The 26,758-nt window shown below is 41.4% G+C and overlaps 2 protein-coding genes across 2 annotated transcripts in view; one reads left to right on the forward strand and one right to left on the reverse strand.

The window, feature by feature from the left end:
• Positions 1-26,758, forward strand: part of ERC2 (ELKS/RAB6-interacting/CAST family member 2) — an 832,212-nt gene that overhangs the window by 42,068 nt on the left and 763,386 nt on the right. The window lies entirely within an intron of this gene.
• LOC123833702 (ubiquitin-conjugating enzyme E2 L3-like) lies at positions 15,937-16,403 on the reverse strand. The gene has a single exon (XM_045862161.3). It carries the CDS (start codon positions 16,396-16,398, stop codon positions 15,937-15,939), a length of 462 nt encoding a protein of 153 aa, XP_045718117.1. The 5' UTR covers positions 16,399-16,403.

Here is a 26,758-nt window from a genome sequence, read left to right on the forward strand (position 1 = left end):
AGGCTCCCTGCCGAGCAGGGAGCCCGATGTGGGACTCGACCCCGGGACTCCAGGATCATGACCTGAGCCGAAGGCAGTCGCTTAACCAACTGAGCCACCCAGGTGCCCCCTAGTGATGCCTGTTTAATGGCTCAGCATCAGGCTTTTCCCTTTCTATCTCATGTAACTGGCCAATGAAACCCAAGTGGGAGATTCTGGGAAAGCTTTTGTTTTCCTGGTAAAAAGAGTAAATGTCACCAGCAGTGCTCCTTCCCCCTTCTTCCTGGCTCAAGTGTTGATTTGTTGTCTGGAGCTACGTCAGCTGTGTAGTAACTATGAAAGAAGGCCACGCCAAACACAGAAACTCTGTCCTGCCATCTCCGAGCACTTGCAGCCGTACACACAGTGGCTGCCCTCCAGACCTCTAGTCATGTGAGAAAATAACCGCTAGTGGTTTAAGTCCCTGTTTGTTGGGTGGTCTATTACTAGCAGCTCAATACCTTCCTAACTGATACAACAAAAAATTATTGATCACTATTATTCATAATAATTATCAGTCACGATAAGCAGAGAAATAGGTGCATTTCAGTGAGGTGAAGTGAGGTCTTAAAGGACCTTACACATTAGAATGAAGAAACCTACTTACCAATTGTATTGGGCAACACTCCAAAGTAGTGACACAAAAGCTCCTCAAACCTGTGTAGGTGAAAAAGGGGGATTTATTAGTTCCTGTAATGAAATTGCAGAGAGGTAGAGTGTATGTGGCCGGGGTTAAGGAATAGATATGTGAGAAGGGGTTACTGTGACTTGTGAGCCCTTTAGACTGCAGGCATTGGGAGAGGGGCAGTTCTTTTTAGGAACTGAGATGAAGGACAAAGGGTTGCTGTAGGACAAAAACATGTTCATTGTATTGACTTGAGCTGTCCTTAGTCACCCTCTTTCTTCACATTTCTTAAGGGTTCCTAAGTCATATTAAGAGACTGAGGGGTGCCTGGGTGACTCAGTCGGTTAAGTGTCTGACTCTTGATTTCTGCTCAGGTCATGATCTCAGGGACGTGGGATTGAGCCCGGTGTTGGGCTCCTCGCTCAGTGGGGAGTCAGCTTGAGATTCTCTCCCTCCACCCCTCCCCCACCGTGTTCTTTCTCTCTCTCTCAAGTAAATAGATAAATCTAAAAAAAAAGAGACCTGAGATATATATATACAATGGAATATTATGCAGCCATCAAAAGGAATGAGATCTTGCCATTCGCAACGACGTGGATGGAACTGGAGGGTATTATGTTGAGTGAAATAAGTCAAACAGAGAAAGACATGTATCATATGATCTCACTGATATGAGGAATTCTTAATTGCAGGAAACAAACTGAGGGTTGCTGGAGTGGGGGGTGGGGTGGGAGGGATGGGGTGACTGGGTGATAGACACTGGGGAGGGTATGTGCTCTGGTAAGTGCTGTGAATTGTGCAAGACTGTTGAATCTCAGATCTGTACCTCTGAAACAAATAATGCAATATATGTTAAGGAAAAAAAAGAAGAAGAAGAAGGTAGCGGGAGGGGAAGAATGAAGCGGGGGAAATCGGAGGGGTGGACGAACCATGAGAGACGATGGACTCTGAAAAACAAACAGGGTTCTAGAGGGGAGGGGAGTGGGAGGATGGGTTGGCCTGGTGGTGGGTATTGAGGAGGGCACATTCTGCATGGAGCACTGGGTGCACAAACAATGAATCATGGAACACTTCATCTAAAACTAATGACGTAATGTATGGGGATTAACATAAGAATAAAAAAAAAAAAAGAGACCTGAGAAATTAAGAAGTCAATCAAATGTCATATAGGTATATAACTTTTTTTCATTTCAACTCTTATTTAAAGTATGAGTGTGTCTTCCCCAATGTTGCATAGGCACACAGATTTAGAACTGCATAATATAAACCAGTTTAGCACCACAGCATAATCTGAAATTTAGAAGGACATGTCCTGAATTTTAGAAGGACAACAACAAAAGTTCACCTTCCTCATCTTGAAATAGTCTTCCTCAGCTCTTCAGAGAACTGTAGCTTTTGTCTACATTTCCAGAAGGGTGGAAAAACTTTGGTCCAGACTTAGGCAATGACCTACTTAGACTGAAACCACGATTTTAAATGGCTTTCATGGGTAGGTGAAAACTTCCTTTGGTTCTGAAGATAGATGAGATGGCTCATAGCCAACAGTTGATTTCTTTGTTTGCTAGAATGTAGAAGAATGATTTGAAGTGAACTACACACATCTTTGTCACAGATGTCAGCTGGTTTTTGCCTCAGTAATCTCTTGCAGTCAGCCCTAGGATCAGCCATGTGCACTGCATTAGTAGCCTTACAGATTTTTATTCCCAGGTTTTATTTTATGAAAGACTTGACTAATGGGGGGAGGAATATAAACATTCCTGTATGCTGGAACTTGGGAGAGCTAAATGATTTCCATCTTCCATTTTCTCTCTGGATCACTTTATTTTGGCGATGGGATAGCAACAGCACATAAGCAACTAAAGAAAACATTTTGGAGTATTTCAATGGATAGATTATTTTAGTCTCACTTGTGCCAAGGCACTTTTTGAAACCAAGCTCTAAAGGGGGAAGGCAGAGGGAGTGGTCACCCTCAAAACATTCACTGCCTGATAAAATTCTCTACAGACAACGTCCTCCCAGGGTTTTGAGAAGCAAGTCTATGTCGACAGGAGAAAAGTAACAGAGTGATTTTATCAGCCAAAGCAGATGGGGTGGGCTCTGAACCTAGCCTCCTCTGGCCAGAGTGCAATTTCAGTTTCTATAATTAGTTGCAGGTGGAGCTCTTGTGTTGTTGTTTTGGAGTCCACTGACATCTGTGCGCAAATTCCCACCACCCCCAGTTGGCATTTGGACTCAATAAGTGGTTTTGGCTTTGCAAGAATATAGAAAATTGTAGATCTATTTCACACACACACACACACACACACACACACACACACACACAAAGCTGCTGTAAAGGTCAGGTTCTGAAAGCTGTGGAAAGCATTTTCCAAAAGTTTGGGAAGTAGGTTTTAGGCAGAGTGTGGGCATGTAGCCAAGAGCTAGGGTAGCTTGACAAACAGAATTCTGGCACGTGCAATTTCTTCTTGGTTTCTCTGTGAGGCCAGCATTTGATTGTATCTTGGAAGTGATGTGCAGCCATTTTGTTTTCAGTGGGAACATTTTGGAGAGAAAAAGTACAGCTACTTCCTATCTTATAAACCCACGGCTGGGCTTGTGCTGTCTGGTTTGGCTATGTACACTGCACAAGTTAACTTACTTGTTTTCAGTTGAGGGCAATTTACCTCCCAAGGGACATTTGGCAATGTCTGGAGACATTTTTGGTTGTCACTACTGGAAGGGGTGACATCCAGTGGGTAGAGGAGTGACATCCGGTGGGTGGAGGCTAGGGATATTGCTAAACAGCCCGAAGTGCTTAGAATTGAGCTCTACATTATCTGGCCAAGAGTCAATAGCTACAATGATGAGAAACCCTGAGTTAATTGGATGATTACTATATCTTCATTTTTCTTAATACTTTGCCTACACTCAATTCTTTAACTTTGTGAAGTAATGATCAAAATGTATGTATTTATGCAAAAATATTAATATAAAAGGTAAAACCTGATCCAACATTGTGTGGGAAAGAATTAATTGTGAATGATATCTTTTCTTTTTTCTTTTTTTTTTTTTTTTAAATATTGACCTGGACTAGGACCATGAATACTTTGATTCTTTTAGAGGCAGACATTTGGTAAATAGAGATTAATCTTTTAAGGAAATAGACAACCCTTTAAGGAAATGAAATCTTTTTTTTTTTTTTTTTTTTTTTTTTTTAGAGCGAGAGAAGGTGGGAGGGGCAGAAGAAGAGGGAGAAAGAGAATCTTAAGCAGACTCCACGCCCAATGCAGAGACTGACACAGGGCTTGATCTCACAACCTCCAGATCATGACCTGAGCTGAAATCAAGAGTTGGACACTAACTGACTGAGCCACTCAGGCACCCTGAAACCTATTTTTTAAACCATCATTTCTTTATACCTTTACTGGCTTTTTATGGTGTTTTTTGACTATGTCTGACATTGATCTTGAAAGGGAGAGAGAATAAGCATTTTTGAGCTCCTACTATGTGCCAGGAATTTACTAGTTGCTTTCCATGTGAGCTCAACAGCCCTGCAAAACATGTGGCATCCCCATTTTATAGATGAGAAACAAGACAGAGAGATTAAATGGCCTGCCGGAGGTCTCACCCTTAGGTAGAGCTGGAATTTGAATCTGAGGTATGCTTAGCTTCAAAAGTGTGTTCTTTCTATTGTCTTAAAGGGAAAAACAACAAATTTGCTTGAAAACCAGGGAATTTGATGTGGAAATCCACCTAATATAGAGTGGAAGTAGGAATGAGCTGCTTGCCAGTATCTTAAGGATGCTGTCAAGAAGTTATACAGGAAGGACAGAAAGCCAGAACAAGGAAGGGAGCATGTTGTCAAGAGCAACAGAGGAGAGAGGGCAAGTAGGAAGGAGAAAATGCATGCTTGTCAATTACATGTGCAGAGGAGAATGCCAGAGGAAAACTCCTATCTTGGAAACCCACCCAGATGGATGGGAGGAGGCAACTCCAGGGACTGGCTGGAAAATTAAAACTGTAGGTGGTAGAAGAATGAGAGAGATTATCTCTCAGAATGCTCATTGAAGGTCTGGCACATCTGCTCAGGTGGTTATGACTTTGACAAATTCACTGGATCCATAAAGGCAGGGCTTCAGGAATGGGGAAGTTCTTTATTATGGATTATTGTACTCTAGTGAGGATGGTCTCATCCATCCAGTTAGAATTTTTCCTGAACTTGCCTCTATCTACAGGAATTTCAAGGTACATGGACAGCTTCCTGACCCAGGAGTCCCCTCAACTGGATCCTTTTCAGGTGGTTTCTGACCAGGGGGTTTCATGGGAGTGGTCACACCTACTCAGAATTTGTCTTTGGATTGTTCTCAGTCTTGTGTCTCAAAGTCAGATCTTCCCTTCTTGGGTCCCAGCATTCCTGGTTTCCACTTCTCCCAGCACCTTTCCCCTATGAAACCTCTTCTTTGTCTTCTTTGAGAATCCAGCTCATTTTTTTTTTTTTTTACTAATTGATTTAGTCACCACTTATTTAAGGGAAAATGTAGCTGTAGAGGCCCATTCAAACATGTTGAAGGGGAAAAGAAATGCATTTACTAGGAACATACAAGAGTTCTTTTCAGACCCTAAGTGTACATAGGGCAGCCAGGTGTCCTGGGAGGTTGGAATAAAGTTAGTTGGAAAATAATCAGAAATAAAAGGACAAAGTCAGTTGCTCTTATTTTTATCTCATGTCTCTCTTACTTTCTTTCTTGATATCTGTTTTCATATGCTGCTTATGAAAAAGTGGCCACTCAAGGAAAGCATCTTCTCCATTCAGGTGCTTAAATAGATACTGCCTAGAGTTGCTTGGTTTCAATTTCAAATTCAGACAACCAAAAATCTGATTGGCCCAGCTTGTTTGTGCTAGGTCCAATCAGCTGTGCCCAAGAAAGTCATGAGAACCACAGTCTTTCTCTCAGCAGAGCTATGGAAAGCCTCTTTCTGAGAAAGGGGCATGATGGGAGATTCTCTAAGGAGGAAGCATGAGGATCAGGTGGTAAGGAGGAAAGGACAGCCCTTACTGGGAAATACCTTTGTGCAACACATAAATGGGAGCTTACCTTATTTCAGTTTTTAAGAAGACCACAACCAAAGAGAGTTAACTACTGTCACCTCTATCTGTAGACAGCTGTTTCAACAGCAACGTCAGTAGCCTTTTGGGATCTCCTGACCTTCACACCCACGTTGTCAGTCCCTACCTCTGATTATGCCCATTGGAGAAATTCTAGAAGTGGTATTAACTGACACCAGGATCAATTCATGCTGTCTTATCTTAGTGGACCCATGTAGTTTCTTTATATAATGTCAGATCACATCCTTTATGGAACTTTAAAAAATTCTCCACTTTTCATAAACTCCTTTAGTCTTAAAATTCTCCACTTTTCATAAACTCCTTTAGTCTTATTGGAGAATTGGGTCTCCAAAGTGGATGAGACTATGATGCCAGTTATAAACTTTTAGAACTAGGCGTGTTATAATCTGGCATCTTCTATTTTAAGTTACAACAGTTAGCTTGAGTTCTAAAAAGTATTGTCTCCTGAGCATATATTATCTAAAAAGGAGTTGAAAAAAAATTAAAATTCACTGATTCGTCCCTTGGGTGAGATTTCTGAAATATCCATGTGAAGTAATATAAAAGTTCCCAAGGAATTTTGGAACCAGAGAAATAAATAAATATATGAGATGGAGAGTTGGACAGTGCACATGATGACCAAATTTAGAAATTGCTCAAATTTAGAAATGTAGCAAATACTAAAGTTTACTTTCTCAAATTTTTTAAACTTCTGTTTGTGGTTTTTAACTTTGGGGAGCCACGTACCCTTTTAGAAGCCAATGAAAACTTTTACATCTTCTGTAGAAAAATGTGTATAACCTGAATTGTGCACAGCATTTCACTTCCTTATCCCCACTATAACCCCAAGGGCATCTGAGGATATTTAGGTAAAACCTCTGTCTAGATATTGCCACTTAATATTACATATTGCACATGTATTAGGAGTAAGTAGTTCCTGGTAGTTAATGAAATGAATGAGCTCTTGGTAATGTGAGACATGTCTTCAGCTCATTGCTCTTCAATTTTTGCTGAGAAGTAGGGGACATGTGCCAGGATTTTGATGATAGTTAAAGGGTGTGTACATTGGTAGGGTGGAAACTGATAGATGGACAGCACCACATTCACTAAACATATTCAAGTACAATATCTTAGAGGTGATAGATTTTAGTCCACACTCAGGAATAAGTTATGCTGGAAGAGTTTGCCTGGTGTTGGGTATCATACTGAAGTATATGTTTACATTTTCATTAAGGACTTTTGGTTCATTATGTTTGTCTTGGGGTGCCAAAATTTCCAGTTCACTGCAGATAATTCTATTTCACTTTTTTTTTGTGTGATTACAAGTAAAATTGAACACTGCAAACTAAGTTATGCTGTAGGCATTTGTGATAGTGCAAGGAAAAAAAGAGTTTTGGAAGTTACCAAGTAAGGGTAATTGGGTACCTACTGTGTTCCCAGTAACAGACTAAGGGCTGAAGAAGACTATAAAGTGTAAGACACCCTTACTATCTTGTGAAAATCATTAGAGACCCATTTTTTTTCTATGTAGAGCATAACTAAGGAATAGCAGTGATGTACCTTGATAGTTTACTCTACCTTGGAACTTTACATGAGCATGAAATTTGGGAAGGAAGAACTTGCTCAATTCTCTTTCTGAGAAGAGCCCTTGATATGAGCTTTCTCTCTTCTGTAGAAGCCTAGCTAGAGTCCAGGAGAGTGGGCACAGCATCTTTCCAACACCTAGATAGTGTAGGGCTTCTGGAAGGGGTTGGGGAGGAGGAGTTGGAGAAAGTCTGCACTCCTGCCTTTCTCAGGCAAGCATGTGAGTCTGTGAATCACTTTCCCATCTAGCACACCCACCTGACTACAATATGTTCCCTTGATAAGAATAAAAATGATCAGTATAGCTCGTAAAGCACTTCCTACGTATACCCTAAATGAAATAATGATATTTCAAACACTGTGCTGATGGGCTCACATATGGTATCTCATTTAATCCTCATGATGACCCTGTGAAGTAGGTACTGTTAATAATATCACTATTTCGGGATGCCTGGGTGGCTTAGTTGGTTAAGCGTCTGCCTTTGGTTCAGGTCATGATACTAGGGTCCTGGGATCGAGTCCTGCATTGGGCTCCTTGCTCAGCAGGAGCCTGCCACTCCCCCTGCTTGTGCTCTCTCTCTCTGTCTCTCTGTCTCTCTGACAAATAAATAAATAAAATTGTTAAAAAAATATCACTATTTCATTTGTGAGTAAGGCAGGGCTAAAAGAGAGATAACTTGTCCAAGGTTACAGTTAGTAAGTGGAAGAGCTGGAGTTGAGCCCAGCCAGACTAACTCCAAATTTGGTCTCCAGTTAGTCAGCCCTGATTGTAGTATGGAGTGGTCAGCTGTGTGTACACAAGGTGATCTTAGGATAGGTGTGGACTCTGCATTACACAACTCGGAGGCCTAAGGCACTGGGCTTTACAATGAGAAGGTCATTGCCTTTCCAAATCTCATCTAGTTTTTCTGATGAACTTCAGTGAGTAAGTCTCAACTTGGTACCAGTCTTGACCACCTTCTTCATACCTATTAGGTGTTTCCTGCCCTTACTGTAGGATATGGAGTGACATTCCTAAATGATGCTTATATCGTAATCTGGCAGCCCCAGTTTTAACCTTTGTATCTGATATGCTGTCTGATTAGAGTTTCTGTGAGCAGACTGGTAATGTGGCCTTAGTGGGGCCTGCCTTCTTGGGTCTTGCTTGATTGTCTTTGACAGTGGTTGAGAGTACCAGCTTTGGAGGTGGATTACTTGGGTTCCATTTCCAACTGTGGGACTTCAGGCAACTTTATCTTTATGAAACCTTTTCCCCACTTTTGAAATAAGTGTAATAATAGTACCTGCTTTAGGGGTAAATTTACTGCTAGTGGAGTAAATTTAATAGGACTTAAGTTTAATTGGATTAAATGAGGGAGTTCATGTAAAAAATATTTAGCACCATGCCAACATGAGTAAATATCCAAATAATAGATGATGATAACCATGAGGGAAACCAGTCTGAGAACAAAGGTATCACATGGGGAAGTAGAGTGCTAAAAGAATGGCAGAGAAATGGAATCAGAGCCATACCTGAAGATTGCCCCATCTCCGATTTTCCTGCAATTTGTATAAGCCAATTTGAGTTCAGGCTTTGTTACTAATAGCCCAATGCATCTTGACTGATAGAGCCATGAATATTCAGCGATCTCTGTTTAGAAGCTGTATGGTTACAAAAATGAGGAGATCCCAGCTCCTGCCATGAGAACCTAGTCTAGCAGAGAAAATGCTGTCTCATAAAAACCTGTAAAAAAAGGCCCATAAAAAAAGGAAGAAATTTGTCCCTGCCATTAAAAGATACAATTAAATTGATTTAGGAGCCCAGAGAAGGAAGAGATGAAGGAAGACTTTATATAGGGAAGGTGGCATTAGAGATAGTCCCTGAGGATGGACAACTATTTAAAATGGTAGGTGGGAGCAGGGGCCGGTCATAGGGGGTCCAAGTTCTCAATGAAAGGAATGGCCAAGAGAAACTAGATGACTAGAGATTTATTTCATAAAGCATAGATATGGAGGTAGGGCAAAAGTAGTGGCCCAAGTATTGCGCTTCTATCTAAAGAGGAGAAGGAGAATTTGGCCCTTAGAGATCACTTTTTTATTTTTTCTGAATTAAGAGATGTTATTATGGTGCATAATAGGTACAGAGGCATATGTTGGGACAAACTATTTTGTTTCTATGATTTTTCCTATATGTTCTTGGCTCTGTGACGTCCTCTGCCATGGTACAGCAGAAGGATGACTTTAAGAGCTCCTCTGTCGATATGCTAAAGGTCAAAAGGGAAAGGTGCTTATGAACCCAGCAGAAGCTATGGATCTGTTGGGTTGCAAAGAGCTTAATTTTCCTTGGCTTGATTCTTTGACATCCCTTTTCTATTATTAATGTGTATGTGTGTGTGTGTGTGTGAGAGAGAGAGAGAGAGAGAGAGAGAGAGATGCCATCTCCAAAATGTCATTGTTGGATGTGTAAGTATTGTTATATGCCAAGGAAATACCATACCACAATTTTGGAAACAGTTTTGTTGTTGTTGTTGTCCTGTTATAAGGGGTGGCTAGGAGAGTTTTCTTGACCAAGGTATTGACCCTTTTAGCTGAATCCAAGCCAGTTCATGTTGTGTTGTAGATGGCTGCTCAGGAAAATTTTGGGCCATAGCCAGACTTTTCTCATGCTTAAAAAAAAAGAAAAAAGGAAGAATCACATTACATTTTTCTGGTAGGCTGAATTGAAATATTTTCTGCACCATGAGATGGAAACTGTAAATTTTTGTATCACTATAGGGAGTAATAGAGAAAAAAGATGAGGATGACTTCCCAGTAAAAGCTGTTGTCTGAATCCTCTGAAAAGGCAGACTCTCAAGTTGCCCAGAAAAGGTCACATGGCTTCCAGGTCTAGATAATTCCACACATTAATCCAACCGGCTAGAAGCCTGAGGACTCATAGGAGGTGTTTGATTAATTGATTTTTGTAAACTTTGGCCGGTTTTGCTAATCTTTGTCTACTGGATCAATCTGCTACATAATCTCTCCCCAACTAAAACTCTTACAATGACACTTTAACAGTTCGTACCAAAGGAATGGTCTCTCAAACAAAGTTCTCTAACCCAAATCTCTCCATTGGCTTAGATGTGTTTACCCATTTTCCACTAGAGGTGTCACTGGTGTCCCCCAAGAGGGTCAAGCAAGATGATGACTGAATGGCTGAAATGGATCAAGTCAACAAATATGAAACTTCTACCATGTGCTGGGCTAGGTGCTGAGAGTATAGTAATAGACAAAATTTCCTGCCTGTATGGAGCTTCCATTCTTGTGGGGGAAGCAAAAGGAGTCAAGTTTTGGGCTTGAGCCACTGGGGAAGGCTGAGGCCAAACAGGCTTAGTATGCGGGGAGATCAGGAGTTTGTTCTTGATCATGTTTTGTTGCAAAGCCTCATTCATCCAAGTGGTGATGCTAAGTAGGGATGTGGGTTTGGTGGAATTGGCTGTCTTGTGGCCTCTGCTAGAACATTATGGATGTGGTGAGAGTAGATATTGGGCTGCAGTGGGTTAGAAGTGGTAATGTTGATTTTTTATATTCTTTCTGCAGGTAGCTTGGCTTTGAAAATGGTAACTGGAGGGATGCAGAGTTTGGGGAATCTCCTCTCACCAATATGTGACACATTTGACCATATTCTTACCATGCAGGAAATGGGCCAGTAGAAAAAGGGTTATTGGTGAAACAAAGTCTGAAAGGGGAGGGAGAAGAGGAGTTCAGCTGTGAGTAGGTGGCAAGGTTTCCTCAAACCCAGGGAAGAGCTGGTCAGGAAAGGTCCAGATAAAGAGACAATAGGTATGGAGTAAAAGAAGGTTAAACCTAAGGAGATTGCTTGGTTTAGTGAAAAGAGAATGCTCCAGACTAGGAATTAACTTAGATTTCACTTTGATGCAAAACAGGATGAGATGTTGGCCAAATCACCTCCTATCCCTGAGTCCCAGTTTTCCCTGTTGCAGCACTATATTGAATAAAATTGTCTCAAAGGCTCATGTTGGCTAACACATGCCACAGGTTTAAGCTAAATTTTCAGGGAAATTAGGAGTACCCCGGTGGCAGAAGAGTCGTGTGTGCAATTTGATGGGACCATGTGGCTAGGATGTGGCAGGTGTGGTTGAAATAGGAAAAGGAAGGGGTGCCTGGGTGGTGCAGTCTTAAGCGTCCAACTCTTGGTTTTGGCTCAGTTCATGATCTCAGGGTTGTGAGATTTAGCCCCACGTTGGGCTCCATGCTCAGTGGGGAGTCTGCTTGAGATTCTCCCTCTGTCCCTCTCTCCTGTGCTCTCTCTCTTTCAATAAATGGGTGAATCTTAAAAAAAAAAAATAGGCAAAGGAAGACATGTTGGTCGTCAGTATGATGTGTTGGTGGTTTTATTCCGGTGCTGCTGATGGGGCAATTTGCTTGCTGTAGGATGACACAGCAAGCCCAATACTTGGCTTGGTGGAGACAGCAGCCACCAGCATGTCCCAGGAGACATTTTACAAGTAAAGGCTAATTTTACTTTTGCTGTTGATGGCATTTCTCAGCTATACTAATTACTATCCTGATAGAAACGCTTCAGAAATATACCCTGTGCTCCCAAGAGTGCAGAGGAGTAAAGAGGTTGTTCTTAAATAATCCAAGAAGAGGTTTTACCTGTGGATTCAAGCTACAGTGCTTCCTTAGTCATGGTTTTCTTAGTGGAAGATGCTCTGGCTTAAACAGAATTTCTGTGCTTGCCTTACTTTTAGATTTCAGAGTATGTGATCTATTTCCTATTCAACATCAATTGCAAATAAAATTATTGTAGGAAGGAAAATGATAGTTATGAATTAAATGTTGTATATCAGGGTCTTTTTTTTTTTTAAGGATTTCTTTTATTTATTTGAGAGAGAGAGAGCGTGAGCCAGGTGAGGGGTGGAGGGAGAAGCAGCCTCCCTGCTGAGCAGGGAGCCCGATGCTGGGCTTGATCCTGGGACTGTGGGACTCTGGGATCATGACCTGAGCTGAAGGCAGACACTTAACTGACTGAGCCACCCAGCCGCCTCATGAATCTCAGTTTTTTAAAAAGGTATATTGTAAACTTGGGAATTATGTTTTGCATTCTTCTCCGTCTCCTTCTTCTTCTTCTTTCTTCTTCTCCTCCTCCTCCCCCTCCTTCTCCTCTTCCCCCTCCTCCTCCCCCTCCTTCTCCTCCTCTCCTCCTCCTTCCCCTCCCCTCCTCCTCCTTCCCCTCCCCTCCTCCTCCTCTTCTCCCTCCCTTCCTCCTCCTCCTTTTCTTCTTTTCCTCCTCCTCCTTCTCCTTCTTTTCCTTCTTCCTCCTCCTCCTTCTTCTCCTTCTTCTTTTGCTTTCTTCTTTAGTTCCTTAGTAAATATCTGGCTGTCCCTCCATCCATCCATCTACTTATTAAAATAATATCCCTGAATATAGTAATTGTTTAGTAAATAGCTGTTGAGTAAAATGCACAAGTATATACAGAGCCAAGACCTCTTGGGCTTGGTGAAGTCAGGAGGCCTGGATCTAGTCCTCACTCTGCCATAATTTGGCTATGTGACCTTGGGAACTAGTTGCCAGCATTATAAAGCTGGGAGACTTCATGTAAAACCTGGATTTCTGAATTTTTTCAGCACTGGGCACGTCTGGTAGCCCTGAACCCAGTGAGCTGGAGCTAAACAGTCGTTGCTTACCTTAGCTGGGACGTTGTCTCTCCAGGTTCCTCTAGGCCACACCTTGGTTGACAGGTATACATTCTTAGTTTGAAGGTTAAATGGAGAACATTTTCAAATTTAAGATGTTAATAAGATATGAGCATCTTTGGGTCTCAGAGACTTGGATGAAAATCCTGACCCTACTGTGGCGGCATCATCTTAATACTCCTCGCCTGTAGGAGTTTATCAGCCACCCACCCAGTCTTGGAAATGGGAAAGGACCTCCTTTTGATATTTGGGGAAGGAGAAATGGGTGAAGTGTGTCAGGCATTGGTTAATTCTTGAAAGTCAAAGGCAATTAACATGATTATGGGTGATGGTAGAAGTCTGGTGCCTGGCCTGGAGTAAAAGGGATCAATCATGTTTCCCAAATGACTGGAACAAAAAGGAAGAGAAAAGTATTAAAAATTCACCATAGATTAAGGTCTCACCCTTTATGCTAAGAAGGCAGATGCTGAGGCCCTTTTAGGGAATTTGCTTTGCAGGAGAGGAGCTGCCTTTGTTTGCTTTTCTGATGACTTGGATTTCTACAGCTGCTCATGGTTCTTGAACTTCCTGGAAAAAGTACAGGCAGATAGAATTGTGATGAAATCAGCATCCCAGCCCTATGTTTCCTAAGGACACTGTTGATTCCAATAGTATTTAGCTTAATTCCAGCAGCTGGCTTGGATTTTATATTGGGATAGATATGACAAGGGGTGTAGTGTGTATTTGTGTGTGTGTGTGTGTGTGTGTGTAGATCCAGTGCTATAATTAGAACAGGATAACCATTACAAAAAATTGATGGCTATTTGATTTGGGGGAGAAATGGCTTTAATTTCCCCAAGTGTTTCATTTTCTTGGTATTCTTCAAATGTGCATTATCATTCAGATGACTAATAAGAAGTTCAATACACTGGAGTACACTTTATAATGAACATTATTATTCTTTGAAAAAATTGAGCTTATTGTACACTTCCATCAGAAGGTAATATGAAGTTGTTAGGAGTTTGGGTGGGGATTTGGTGTCTGAATGCTACTGTTCTTTCTGCCCCTATCCAGGGTCTGACCAAAAAGGGATATATACCTACAGCCCAGCAGTCAAAAGAGAAACATGGTATGGCTTTATTAATTCCCGAGGATGCGCTCAGTATCCCTCCATGCAGGGATTTTTTTGACTAGTGAGAGAGCTTGCCATTCCCTCCCCATTAGACCTCCAGATGGCCATGCCTGCTGCATGTTGACTCCATATAGCCACCATGCTCAGGGGGAAATCAAGGTTAGCAAGAGGAGGAGGTTCTGCTGTGCTTACCACATGGATACCCAGAAGTGAAAGGGTAAAGGAAGATGGGCAGGGCCCTGTCCGTCCAGACAGGGAAAGCCCTGCTTGCTTTACTGGTCCCCTTAGCTGGAAAGTTGGGTGGATGGCAGAACTGTTGGGTGGATGGCAGAACTGCCTAAGAAGGCTGTGTTTTCAGCAGTGGTCACCGTGGGAGAGCAGGAAGCAGATGAGAGGTGTGGGGCCGCTTGCTCTTTTGGGGCTGCACAAGTGGAAAAGAGGATGTGGGGCATGGCTGTGTTCCTTTTGCTAGCACCCACATTCCAGTCAATGTCCTGGTCACTGGTCAATCATATTGGCACTCCTTTTTGGGAGTGGGGCCAATGAAGACTGTCAGAGCGGTGTAAGTCAAGGATGATGGGCATTACCTTTTGATGTCTAACATCTTCATAAGAAATTGGGAAATGAGTTTTGTCACAAATTTCCACACATAATGATAAACCCTGCTAATGTGTCTATCAGGTTTTTTTTTTCGCTAGGCACTCCCGTATTCTTGATTTTATAATTTGCCGTTTATCAATAGCTAAATAGGTATTAGAATAACATAACAGTAATAACTATATTTATTGAGAGCTACTGCATACCAGTCACATATATTGACTCACTTGTTCCCCAAAATAACATAGTGAGGTAGTTGTCATTTCCATTCTCATTTTGCAGATGAGAAAACAGAGGTACACAGCTAGCAAATGGCAGAACAAGGACACCAACATAGGTGGTCAGGTTCTAAAGTGCATATATACTTCTGTCTCTGGAAGAGGTGGGTTAAGAAGAGGATGCTGGCCCAGGAATTAGGAGACCAGCATGTAGTTTAGAGCCTGGCTTGGCTCTGCCACAAACCTGTTGTGTGATTGACAGCATGTTAATGAATTCCTCATTTTGAACCTCAGTTTCCCTGACTATAAAGGTAGGATGTGATTTCTATTCAGGGTTTTTGGGCACAAGACTCACTGTATTAGCTTCCTGGGGCTGCTGTAATAAATTACCACTAACTAGGTGGCTAAATTTCACAGCAGAAATTTATTCTCTCACAGCTGTGGGAACCAGAAGTCTGAAATCAAGGTGTGTGCAGGGTTGGTTCCTTCTGGAGGCTTGGAGGGAGAATACATTCCTTGCCTTTCTCTTAGCTTCTGTTGGCTGCCAGGAACCCTTGGCATTCCTTGGCTTGTAGACACATCACTCAATCTTTGCCTCTGACTTCACATTACCTTCTCCCCTGTGTCTCTGTTTCTCAAATCTCTGTCTGTCTTCCTCTTATGAGGACACTTGTCTTTGGATTTAGGGCTTGCCCTAAATCTGGGAAGATCTCATCTCAAGATCTGTAACTTTAATTATATCTGCAAAGACTCTTTTTCCAAATAAGGTCACATTCACAGATTCAGGAGGTAAGGACTTAGACATATCTTTTTTTTTTTAGAACATCTTAAATTTTTAATCCTTTCTTTACAGGTTACCTAGACCACTTTTGATTAAGAAAACTGTACAAAGTTAGTTAACTGCCACAGGCAAATGCCAGGCTGCGGCACGTGTCAATTTTCCACAGGGTCCTGCTTTGCGGGGTGTCTGAATGCGTTGTTCGGGGTCTCTGCTCACACTCGCTGGGAGCGACAGAGTTTAGTCCACAGGTCGCTTCTCCCCGTATTTCTTTGTAAACTCTTCAGTGTTCTTACAGAATTTTTTACGGTCCTTAGAGTATTCTTCAGATAGGTCAGCCCGAAGTGGGTGCTCAGGCTGGGGGTCGTTCACCAGTGCTATGAGGGACTGGATTACTTGGTCGGTTTCGGTTGCTGGCTTCCAGTTTTCAGCACTAATTACTGGCAGACAGACCTGCCCCTCATTGATGTTCGGGTGATAGATCTTTGTTTTAAATGTGATCTTCGGTGGTTTAAATGGGTACTCTACTGGAAAGTTGATTTCGATTCTGAAGGCCCCCTTATCAAATGGAGGGTTGTCAGGAACAATAAGCCCTTGCCAAGTCAATAAATCAGCTTCATCAACCTGGATGTTAGGGAAGTTTTTCATTCCACATTTGCGGATTTCTTCAAGCTCCTTCATCAGCCTCCTGCTGGCCGCCATCTTGGATCTGGCGCTGCTGCTTTCCCCAGGACTTAGACATATCTTTTTTGAGGCCACTGTTCAACCCACTACACTCACAATCCAGCTTTTTATCTGCTGCAATATGACAATGACAAAAGATATTGGAAAGGAAAGGATTAAAGCTAGGGAATGGCTAACACCTCCTGGGCAGATTGATGCAGTGGCTAAGAACATAGTATGTGGAGTCAAGACCCCTGCTTTCAAGCAATGGCTCTGCTACAATCAGCCGTGTGACCTTGAACAAGTCACTGAATGCCCCTTGGCCTCAGTTTTCTACTCTGTAAAATGGAGCTAGTAATAGGAACATTACAGGATTATTAAGTGAATGACCGTAAAGTGCTTAGAACGATGTTATGTTAGTGTTAGCTGCTATTATTATTGTTGTTGCTGTTGTTACTTCCATTTAGAAGTTAAGTTTATGCCCATGATTTTAATAGAGAAATAAATTTTACAGGGATGCATTTAAAATATGGCAAGGAACAACCCACAAGTATGCTATTTTTCCACCATATTTTAAATTAGGATGTCCAAATGTGTCTGAAATGTGAGGATTATACTTTCCAGCATGCTGAAACAATTTTTGGCTTAATCTTTTTAGACATCAAATAAGCTGAAAACGGAGCATGGCTGTGCTCACACTGGAAGAGGCGGGCAAGCAGATGGAAGGTGGCTGAGGGAGCATTTTGATGTGCTCATGGAGGAGGCGTTAATATTTCAACATCTTTCTTGTTATTTACAGATAATTTTTATGATAAATTTTCAGAGATGCTCAGTTTTTTTTTCCCTTTTCTCTGAGTGGTACAGAGTTGTAGCAAATCAATCTTTTAATAAGAAGCTGAAGAACTTAGCAGTCTCCTGTGTGGAGACTGACTGCAGTTCGATTTTTGTATCTAAAATGAAATTTAGTTTTCTGGATCCTGATTTTATTTTCTGTGATAATTCAGCGCCTTGCAAAATTCACCCAATAGCCTAGAGTCAGCAGGAGTGATTATTGGCCTAAGTTTTGTTTTAAAAATAGATGAGCTAATTGCTTTGTATTAATATTATATTCCTATTCTATTTTAAGCAGAGAGGAGACAGAGTTGAATAAGAGAGTCCATAAATTCTTCAAAGGCGGATTTGTAGTGGAGGACGACCTTCAAATAAACCATCACAACATAGTATATGATAGGTGCTCTGACTGAGGTGTGCTAATTGCTTGAAGTAGTCAAGGGGAAGTCTTCCAGAGGCACATACACCTGCATTTAAATTTTGCCTCTAAAATAAAAATCGGCCACTTGGTCTCTCTTTGAGTTTCTATTTTCACATCTGTAAACTGGGGTTATTTTACTATTTTTCCAATAGTGAGGTTTAAATGAGATAATATACACAGTGTTTAGCATGAAGGTTGGCCCATGGTCCGTGTCCAGTAAATGTTAGTCATTATTACTAGAGGAATAAAGTATCATGGGAAGAGCTGTCTATGGAGTAATTTTGTTAATTTATTCATATGGCTTGATATTTCTATATCACATTGCATGGTACATTTAATGTGTGCATGCTTTAATACCTGTCTTTAAATCTTTCACCAAAGTTCATTTACTAAGTTTATATTCTATATCACATGGACATAAAATCAGTTTGCTCTATATATATCCTGAAATTTGACATTTTGGATATAGCTTTGCACATAATTTTTTAAAAAGCCATCACTCTAATTACAGGCACTGATAGATACTTAGACACTTGAAAAGGATATTCTGTTCCATCTATAGGGAACAGAGCCTCACTCAGACCAACTCGAGTAAATGAGGCTCTGTTTTAAGAAAATAAGAATCAGTTAATCATAGTGGTTAATAGTCAGACTTTTGAAGTCCCAGGTCTGCCCATTATAGCTTTATTATGACTTTGGGTAAGTAACTCAACTTCTTGGAGATGCCTCTTCAGGTATAAGCACGGGGATAGTGATTCTTGCTTCAGTACATGCTGGTGAAGACAATGTGAGTTAGCATGGAAAGCCCCTAAGGCAAAGCACAGAGTGTTTAATAAATGATATTATGACTCAAATGGTATTAAGAGGGCTAGATTCTTCCAGAAATCTGATGATAAGAACCAAGGTCTAGCTGGGGCTTGGAGTTGAGAACACATGGGCACACTAGAGGCAGAGGAATAAGGGCTTTAAATATTTACTCGGGTTCTGTTATTAACCTGTCTTCCCCACAGTTACTTTCCGGTCCCCGCGCACGTTTCTCCCCACCTCTAACTGGTTTGTTCTTTTCACTGTCCGGGTTAAGTTCCCTGCGGAATCCGATGGGCTCCTCTAAATGCCACGCCCCCTGCGTGAGCCGGAGGCTTGCACTAGGCGCTGTCTCGGGTGCGGGCTGGCCATGGATTGGATGTGCTGGGGTCACGTGCCAGCCTCTGGACCAATGAGCAAAAGCTGGTGGGTCCGGGCCGCAGAGCCCCCGCGCCTCCTCTCCGCTAACAGGGAGCAGAGCGCTGCGAAGGGTGTGTGAACCCACTGGTAAAGATTTGGGTGACTTGGTTGGTACATCCCATGGCTGGAAAAGTTCGTGCATCTGGAGGTGCGGTGTGGCCCGGCCCGCGCGCTTTATCCTGTGCCCATCCCTTCTGTCCCTCAGCGACCGTCACACCCACGGCCCTCGCTTCTCAGGCATGGCCGCAGAGTGGTGCTTAGGGCCTCTGCCTGCATTGCCTCTGCCACCTCAACCCACTCCTCCCGCAGGAAGAGCGGGCTTCTGTCCCCCCAGGTTCCGGCTCGACGGCACCTCCTCAGAGAGGCCCGCCTTCCTGACGGTGTGTGAAGGAGCCTGCCAGCCCTACCTCACCACCCCGTTTAGTTCTGTCGCGCATGTAACCAGTTTCCTTGTTTGCTTATTCCCTTGTTACCTGTCTGGTAACAGGTACATCGAGTCTGTTCCTCACATATTTCTAGAATGCCTCCATCGGAGCGGGGACTTGTCAGTGCATTTGTTTTCAAAGAATGAGCAGGAACTAAGGTATCTACCATGCAAATACAATAAATGAGCTACGGCTGCCCTGGCATTTGGCCGCTATAAAGTGTGTGTGTGTGTGTGTGTGTGTGTGTGTGTGTGAGAGAGAGAGAGAGAGAGAGAGAGAGGAGGGAAGAAAGGAAGGAGGGAAGGAAGGGAGGAGGGAAGCAAGGAGAGAAGGATGGAGGAAAGGAAGCAAGAAAGAAAAGGAAGAATCTCCAGGGAACTTCTGTAGTCCCTCATTGTGCCTTTTTCCCTTTCTTTCTTTCTTTCTTTTCTTTTTTTTTTTTTTAAAGATTTTATTTATCGGCGCCTGGGTGGCTCAGTTGGTTAAGCGACTGCCTTCGGCTCAGGTCATGATCCCGGAGTCCCGGGATCGAGTCCCGCATCGGGCTCCCTGCTCAGCAAGGAGTCTGCTTCTCCTTCTGACCCTATCCCCTCTCATGTGTTCTCTCTCTCTCAAATAAATAAATAAAATCTTAAAACAAAAAGATTTTATTTATTTATTTGAGAGGGGGGAGGGTCAGAAGGAGAAGCAGGCTCCCTGCCGAGCAGGGAGCCCGATGCGGGACTCGATCCCGGGACTCCGGGATCATGACCTGAGCCGAAGGCAGTCGCTTAACCAACTGAGCCACCCAGGTGCCCGCCTTTTTCCCTTTCTTAACCCAGATTACTTGGGTTCAAATCTTGTTTCTTCCACTAGGGGCCTCCAGTTGTGATTCCTTGGGCAAGGAACTTAGTCTCTCTATGCTTCAGTTTCTCATCCATAAAATAGGGATAATAATGGCACCTATCTCGTAAGACAGTGTGAAGATGAAATTAACTGAATCTTATAAAATGCTGAAGCAGAGACTGGTACAGAGTAAGGTAGCTCCACCCACATTAACATGTGTTAGGGTGAAGTGCTGGGGAGCTGTTGAGGTTACGGTGATGAGTTGAGGACTGGGATCTGTGGCCCACCAAGACTAGTGGGGTGAGGTGGACATTATTCCTTTACTTGCACAAAAATACATCACTATAAAATATGTGATGCTCTGAAGGATGTTCAGGGTGCTATGAGCAGTATAAGTGCAGGAACCTAATTTGGATTTGCCCTGGGGGCTGGTCAGGAAGTCTTACCAGCTGAGGTGGCATTTGAGCTACAATGTGAAGACAGAGAGTAGGGTTTAACGAGGCCAACAATGAGGGGGTAGCTGGCCGTGCAGCAATCGTGTCTGCAAAGGCTCCAAAGTGAAAGACAGCATGATGGGAGAGCAGGGAGTTTGGGAGATGACTAGTGATGAATGATATCTCATGTGGGTATTATTCTCATTTTGTAGAGAGGGAAACTGAGGCTCAGGGGCTATCTACTCAGAGTTTCATTCCAGGGTGTTGCCTGGGCTCCATTATAGGGATTCTGATTCAGTTGGGAATCAGAATTGGGCTGTACACTCTAATGTGCAACTGTGATGGGAACGGCTGCTCTTGGCTTGTTAGAAATGCAGACTCTCAAACCTCAGCCCAGATCTAGTGAATCGGACAGAACCTGCATTTTAACAAGATCCCCGGGTGATGTGTGTGCACAATGAAAGGAGAAGCTCTGGTTTGCACATAGACTCACCCAATGTTGGTCAAAAGAAGCAGTCAGTTTCTTTTTTTTTTTTTCTTTTAAATTTTTTATTGAGGTATAATTGACAAATAACATTATATTGATTTCAGACATACAACATATTGATTCAATATTTGTATACATTGTGAATTTATCACCACAATAAATCTAGTTACTATCTGTTCCCACACAATGTAATTTTTAGGATTTATTTTCCTGACAACTTTCAAGTATGCACTACTATATTATTGACTATAGTCATCATGCTGTACAATATATCTCCATGACGTACTAACTTTATAAGAAGCAGTCAGTTTCTTCATTCTGTTCTCAGATATGTTGATTCAGAAGGTCAAACATAGGGCCCAGAAATCGGCATTCTTAAGAATGTAGTTCAGAAGCAGTTGATCTAAGACCAGATTTAAGAACATGCTCTTGAGAATGTCAGGATGGGAGTTGGGATAGGAGTAAGGCCATGAGAAGGATGTGGACTTGAACTTAAACCTGAAAATGCTTCTGGCCTTATGAAGTCTGGGGCCTCCCTTCGGTGAATGCATCTGCAGAATTCAAATACTTTTTGAACATCTACGCTTTAAATAAAACTTGGGAAAAGGGCAGTGGACACACTAGGGATACTAATGGCCTATTAAATTTGAGGGTTGGTGGAAGTTGTTGAGGGTAGCAAGATTAGTGGTCTGGGTTCCTCTGGAATAGTTTTTATCAGCTCCTGAGACCAATTGTTTTATGTGGCTCAGAATAATAAAAAGACACTTATCCTGTCTGTCTTAATTTTCCAGATGGCCTCCAGGAAAATTTCCAAGCAGAAATCACATTTATTTAGTTCAAGAACCTACTGGGAAGATGATATAGTCATAGCAAAAGCCAAATTCTCATTGACTTTGAATTTAATGTTTTTCTGAATTATTGTCTCTCTATGTTTTTAAAACTTTACTTTTTTCTTTTCATGACTCTTCTGAATTTCTGTGACTTTGATTTAACTTAATTGTCCCCTTAAACTGTGTAACTAATGAAATTAAAAGGTAATTTGATAATGACTTTTTTGAAAAATGCATGCTCTTTAAAGATGCAATTAATGTGTATTTAGTTTGATTTTTCTCCTCCCCCTTTCCCATAAACACAATAATATGCTAGTTGGGGGAAATTTTGAATATCTCTTATGTGCAATACACCCTGCTAGGCACTGTGGGGTATGAACAAGACTGGCTAATTTTGGGGGCTCAGTGCAAAATGAAAATTCAGGGCCTTGTTAAAAAATTATTGGACAACAGACATTAAACCAAACATGGGGTTCTTCTAAGCCTGGGGCCCTATAAGGCTCCACAGTTCATACCCATGAAGTCAGACTGGTGTGAGGTCCTGGGGTGTCCAGTTAGGAGTCACAGTCATATGGAGAGAGCAGAATCAACTGTACCTTGGCTCCTTTTTGCACCTCCCTGGGGCAGTAGACCCTCTCCTCTCTTGAGGAAGGAGGTAGAGTATCCAGATGCCCACATTGGGTTTTTTTTTTTTTTTTTTTTTTTGGTGAGATGGATATAGTCACATATAATGAATAAACACACATACCAGTGTTGGAATTTTATTTATTTTTTATTTATTTTTAAAAGATTTTATTTATTTATTTGAGAGAGAGAGAATGAGAGAGAGAAAGAGAGAGAGCACATGAGAGGGGGGAGGGAAGAGGGAGAAGCAGACTCCCTGCTGAGCAGAGAGCCTGCCAGTGTTGGAATTTTAAATGGGTACCTGTTTTGTAATATGAAATTGGTAAATGTGTATTGCGAGTCTTAAAAATATTCTTATCCTTTCACCAGTAATTCCTCTTCTAGGAATTATATGCACACAAAGTAGAAAGATATTCATCACAATTGTTCTATTTTAAATATTAACAAAACATGGGAACTAACCTAAATATCCAACAGTAAAGGATATCTGTATTATCATATTACTAAATACCAACCAGACTTTTAAAAACTGAAGAATATTTAATGACATGCGAGTTGCTGTATCTTATGCCATATATTATAAATAAACGATCACTGATACTTCCCCTTCAGTCAGCCTTGATAATAGACATGCTTAGATATTGTAGGGACAGTGACATTGCTCAGGGCCACTGCCCAGTCAAGACTGATTCATTCTTTTCTAATCATCAAATGTGTCCACCACTTGAACTCTGGCCTTTTCTGCCTAGTTTCCCACCATCTATCCATTACTTCGGCTAAAGTAGATGCATTTGTATTTGCACTTCCTTTGTTCTGCACCTTTGCTTGGTTGGCCAAGACTAGTCTCTAGATATCCCCACCCACATCTTGAAATCCTATCAATCTTTCAAATAGAATTACAAATTCTATTCTAAGAACTTTTTTCCCCCTTCTAATTATCCCAGCCAGAAATTGAGTGGTTCCTCCTCTGATACTTTTTGTAGCATATTTTTTTTTAAAGATTCTTTTTTTTAAAGATTTTATTTATTTATTTGAGAGAGAGAATGAGAGACAGAGAGCATGAGAGGGAGGAGGGTCAGAGGGAGAAGCAGACTCCCTGCTGAGCAGGGAGCCCGATGCGGGACTCGATCCTGGGACTCCGGGATCATGACCTGAGCCGAAGGCAGTCGCTTAACCAACTGAGCCACCCAGGCGCCCAAGATTCTGTATTTCTAACAAGTATTTAGATGATGCCAATGCTCTGATCCTTGGACCACACTTTGAGTGGCAAGGTTCTAGAGCAGCTTTGTACAGTGGAACACTCTGAGATGATAGGAACGTTCTATATCTGTGCTGTCCAATACGGCACAGTGGCTATTGAGTACTTGAAATGTGCTAGTGTGAGGAACTGAATTTTACATTTTATTTAATTTCACTTAATTTAAATTTAAATAGTTACATGTGGCTAGTAGCTACTGTATTGAACAGTACAGTTCTAGGTGGTATAGCTAAAATTAAGGATTAGAACTTAAAAGGATTTAGACTTCATTTTAGTTTTATGAGTTTTGGAGCAACTGTAGTCATTCAATATTGAGACAGCTGCCTAAAAAATTAGTATAGTAATTAAGTCTGTAAAGAATCTTTAAAGAATATTGAAGAAGGGACATTCTTATTGGATGAGGAGTGAGGGGTACTAGTCCCAAGAGGCTATAGCATGTAATTGGAGGAGAGTTAATCTGTGTAACACTGTGGTTCTCAGCCAGGGGCTGTTTTGCTCTCCAGAGGCAACACCTCGATACATTTTTGGTTGTCACAGCTGGAGGGAATGCTACTGGCATTTAGAGGGTAGAGGCCAGGGATGCTGCTAAACGTTCTGTAAAACTCAGGACTCCCCTACAACAAAGAATTATCCAGCCCCAAATGTCAATAATGCTGAGGTGAAGGAACCTTGCCTTAATATATATAGAGCTTTTATAAATCAATAATAACAAGATTAACAATAAAGTAGAGCAATTAGTGAAAAACATGGACAGGCAATTCCCAGGAGGGAAAAAGATTCAAGGAAAGATAGTAACCTTACTACTGATAAAAATATATGTAGGCTAAAATAATGAGATTATTTTCAGCTATCATATTGCCAAAGTTTAAAGGGAAAGCTAATGCACAGTAGTTGGCAGAGTGGTAAAATGGACCTTAATCACTGTTAGTGGGGGCTCTACGTTACTCCAGCCCTCCTGGGAACAATTTGTTGTTAAAATCCATATTTTAAATGGGCATACCCTTTGCCCACCAGTTATTCTACATCTAAAAATTTATCCTGGAGGAATAATGGAACAGATTCATGTAGATATGCGTATTTGGACATGCATGATATAGCATTGTTTATTATGGCAAAGGTTGAAGAGAAACTAAATGTCCAATTCAAAGGATTGGCTAAATAAATTATGGTACATTTCTGCCATGGAATATTCTGCAGCCATTTGCATAGTAAGGTGGACCTTGAAGAATGGAAGGATTTTGATGATAGAAAAAAATATTGATCAGGTTACAGAATAGTAATTTATATTGCAAAAGATTTGCACGTATGACCATGTGTTTCCATTTGGGGGGAATGGGCAAATATTAGGACTTGTCTAATTGTTGTCAGGGGATTTGAGTTCAAGTCAGCTACTCCTTAACTCTTCATTTGCCAAATCTGTTAATTCAGAGTTGCAGTTTCTTCCTGTGTAAAGTGAGAGTAATTCCTAAGCCATCTACTCATTTTACAAGATGCCTAGAGTGAAATTGATGCTTTGTTTGCAAAAAGACACTCTGTGTTTAATGCCTCCAGGTTGGCACTGGCCTAATTAAAAATTATCTGAGCTTTTGTGATATAAAAGTTTAAGCAAGCTAGAAAAATTCACAGGCTGTTTCCCCCAGGCATTGTTTAGATTGCACAGCCTTGGGACTTGCCTTCTTCCCTCTTTACAGGTAATTGCTGGGGAGAGAAAACAAACTGAAAGAAGATGCAAGAATAGGGCAGCTTTTTTTTTTTTTCCAAGGTTATGGCTGATAAGGCTGATAAAATTATTTCACGGTGTGGCTGTTGAGGTTTCTCACTTAGCAATCTTTTTCAAAAAAAATGCTTGGAGCTTAGGTTTCTTAGCTTCTATTAAAATCAGACTAACTTATCCTTCTCTTGATATTTGGTTGATGTTCCAATTATATATCTGACTAAAAACTGGACCACACAGGGTATTGAACATAGTGAAAACAAATATTAGAAAAATTATTTATTAGGGTTTTGTTTACAATTTTTTTTGGTGGAAAATAATTGCTTTTTAGGAGAGAGGTCTTGATTTTGCTGGCTTGTAGGAAATTTATATGTGTTTGAAATTACCTTTACTTGTATTTTTCCTCATTTAATTCATAACAGATAAGTCAAGCCCTTCTGAAAAATATTCAAGACAAATGTTTTATCTGAATTAATGCATTATTCAAAATAGGATCTGAAATAGTGGGTTGTTTAAATTATTTTTTTCTGATGGAATATTATCATATTTCAGATATTTGCAACTATCCTCAGGTTTCAGTTTAATTTTTTAGCATGTACTAGACATTTTTTTTTTTAGATTTTATTTATTTATTTGACAGAGAGGGACACAGCGAGAGAGGGAACACAAACAGGGAGAGTGGGAGAGGGAGAAGCAGGCTCCCCGCGGAGCAGGGAGCCCAATGCGGGGCTGGATGCCAGGACTCTGGGATCATGACCTGAGCCAAAGGCAGACGCTTAACGACTGAGCCACCCAGGCGCCCTGTACTAGACATTTTTAAAAAAATTATGGAGAATCTCAAACATGCAGAAATATAACCAGAAAATAGTGTGATTGACTCCCTGTGTACTTATAATCTTTTCCTAATCCATCAACTTGTGGACACTCCTGCCTTATCCTCACCCACCTACTTCCTCCTCCTCTGTTTGTTTGAGGTAAAGCACAGATATTCTATCAGTTCATCCCTAAATATTTTAGTTTTTATCTCTAAAAGATAAGGATCTTCAAACAAGTTCTAATATAATGCTATTATTGTTAGAAGTTCATTGGACAATTAGGTAGTCAGGGCCAGGGTCCCCAGCAAGAAAACAGGGAGCTGGGACAGCTAAAACAAAACCATACTAGCATCCTGTTTCACAGCTTAGACAAGACCACAATAGCATCTTGTCTAGGAGCCTCTATAGAAGTGACTTTTGCAAAACATCCTGAAACAAAACAATTAGCCATAAAACATTGGTCACTATCACAAGTTGAGGCAGTTAATCTCCAGATGTCAGCCCAAAAACT

The sequence above is a fragment of the Mirounga angustirostris genome, unplaced genomic scaffold (assembly GCF_029215605.1).
Source record: "Mirounga angustirostris isolate CCGP_5_RB_7025 unplaced genomic scaffold, mMirAng1.0.hap1 SCAF_1, whole genome shotgun sequence".
Lineage (NCBI taxonomy): Eukaryota > Metazoa > Chordata > Mammalia > Carnivora > Phocidae > Mirounga > Mirounga angustirostris.

What these genes read in the sequence shown, in the direction of transcription:
- LOC123833702 (XM_045862161.3), bottom strand. Translation starts at nt 16,398, where the DNA reads ATGGCGGCCAGCAGGAGGCTGATGAAGGAGCTTGAAGAAATCCGCAAA.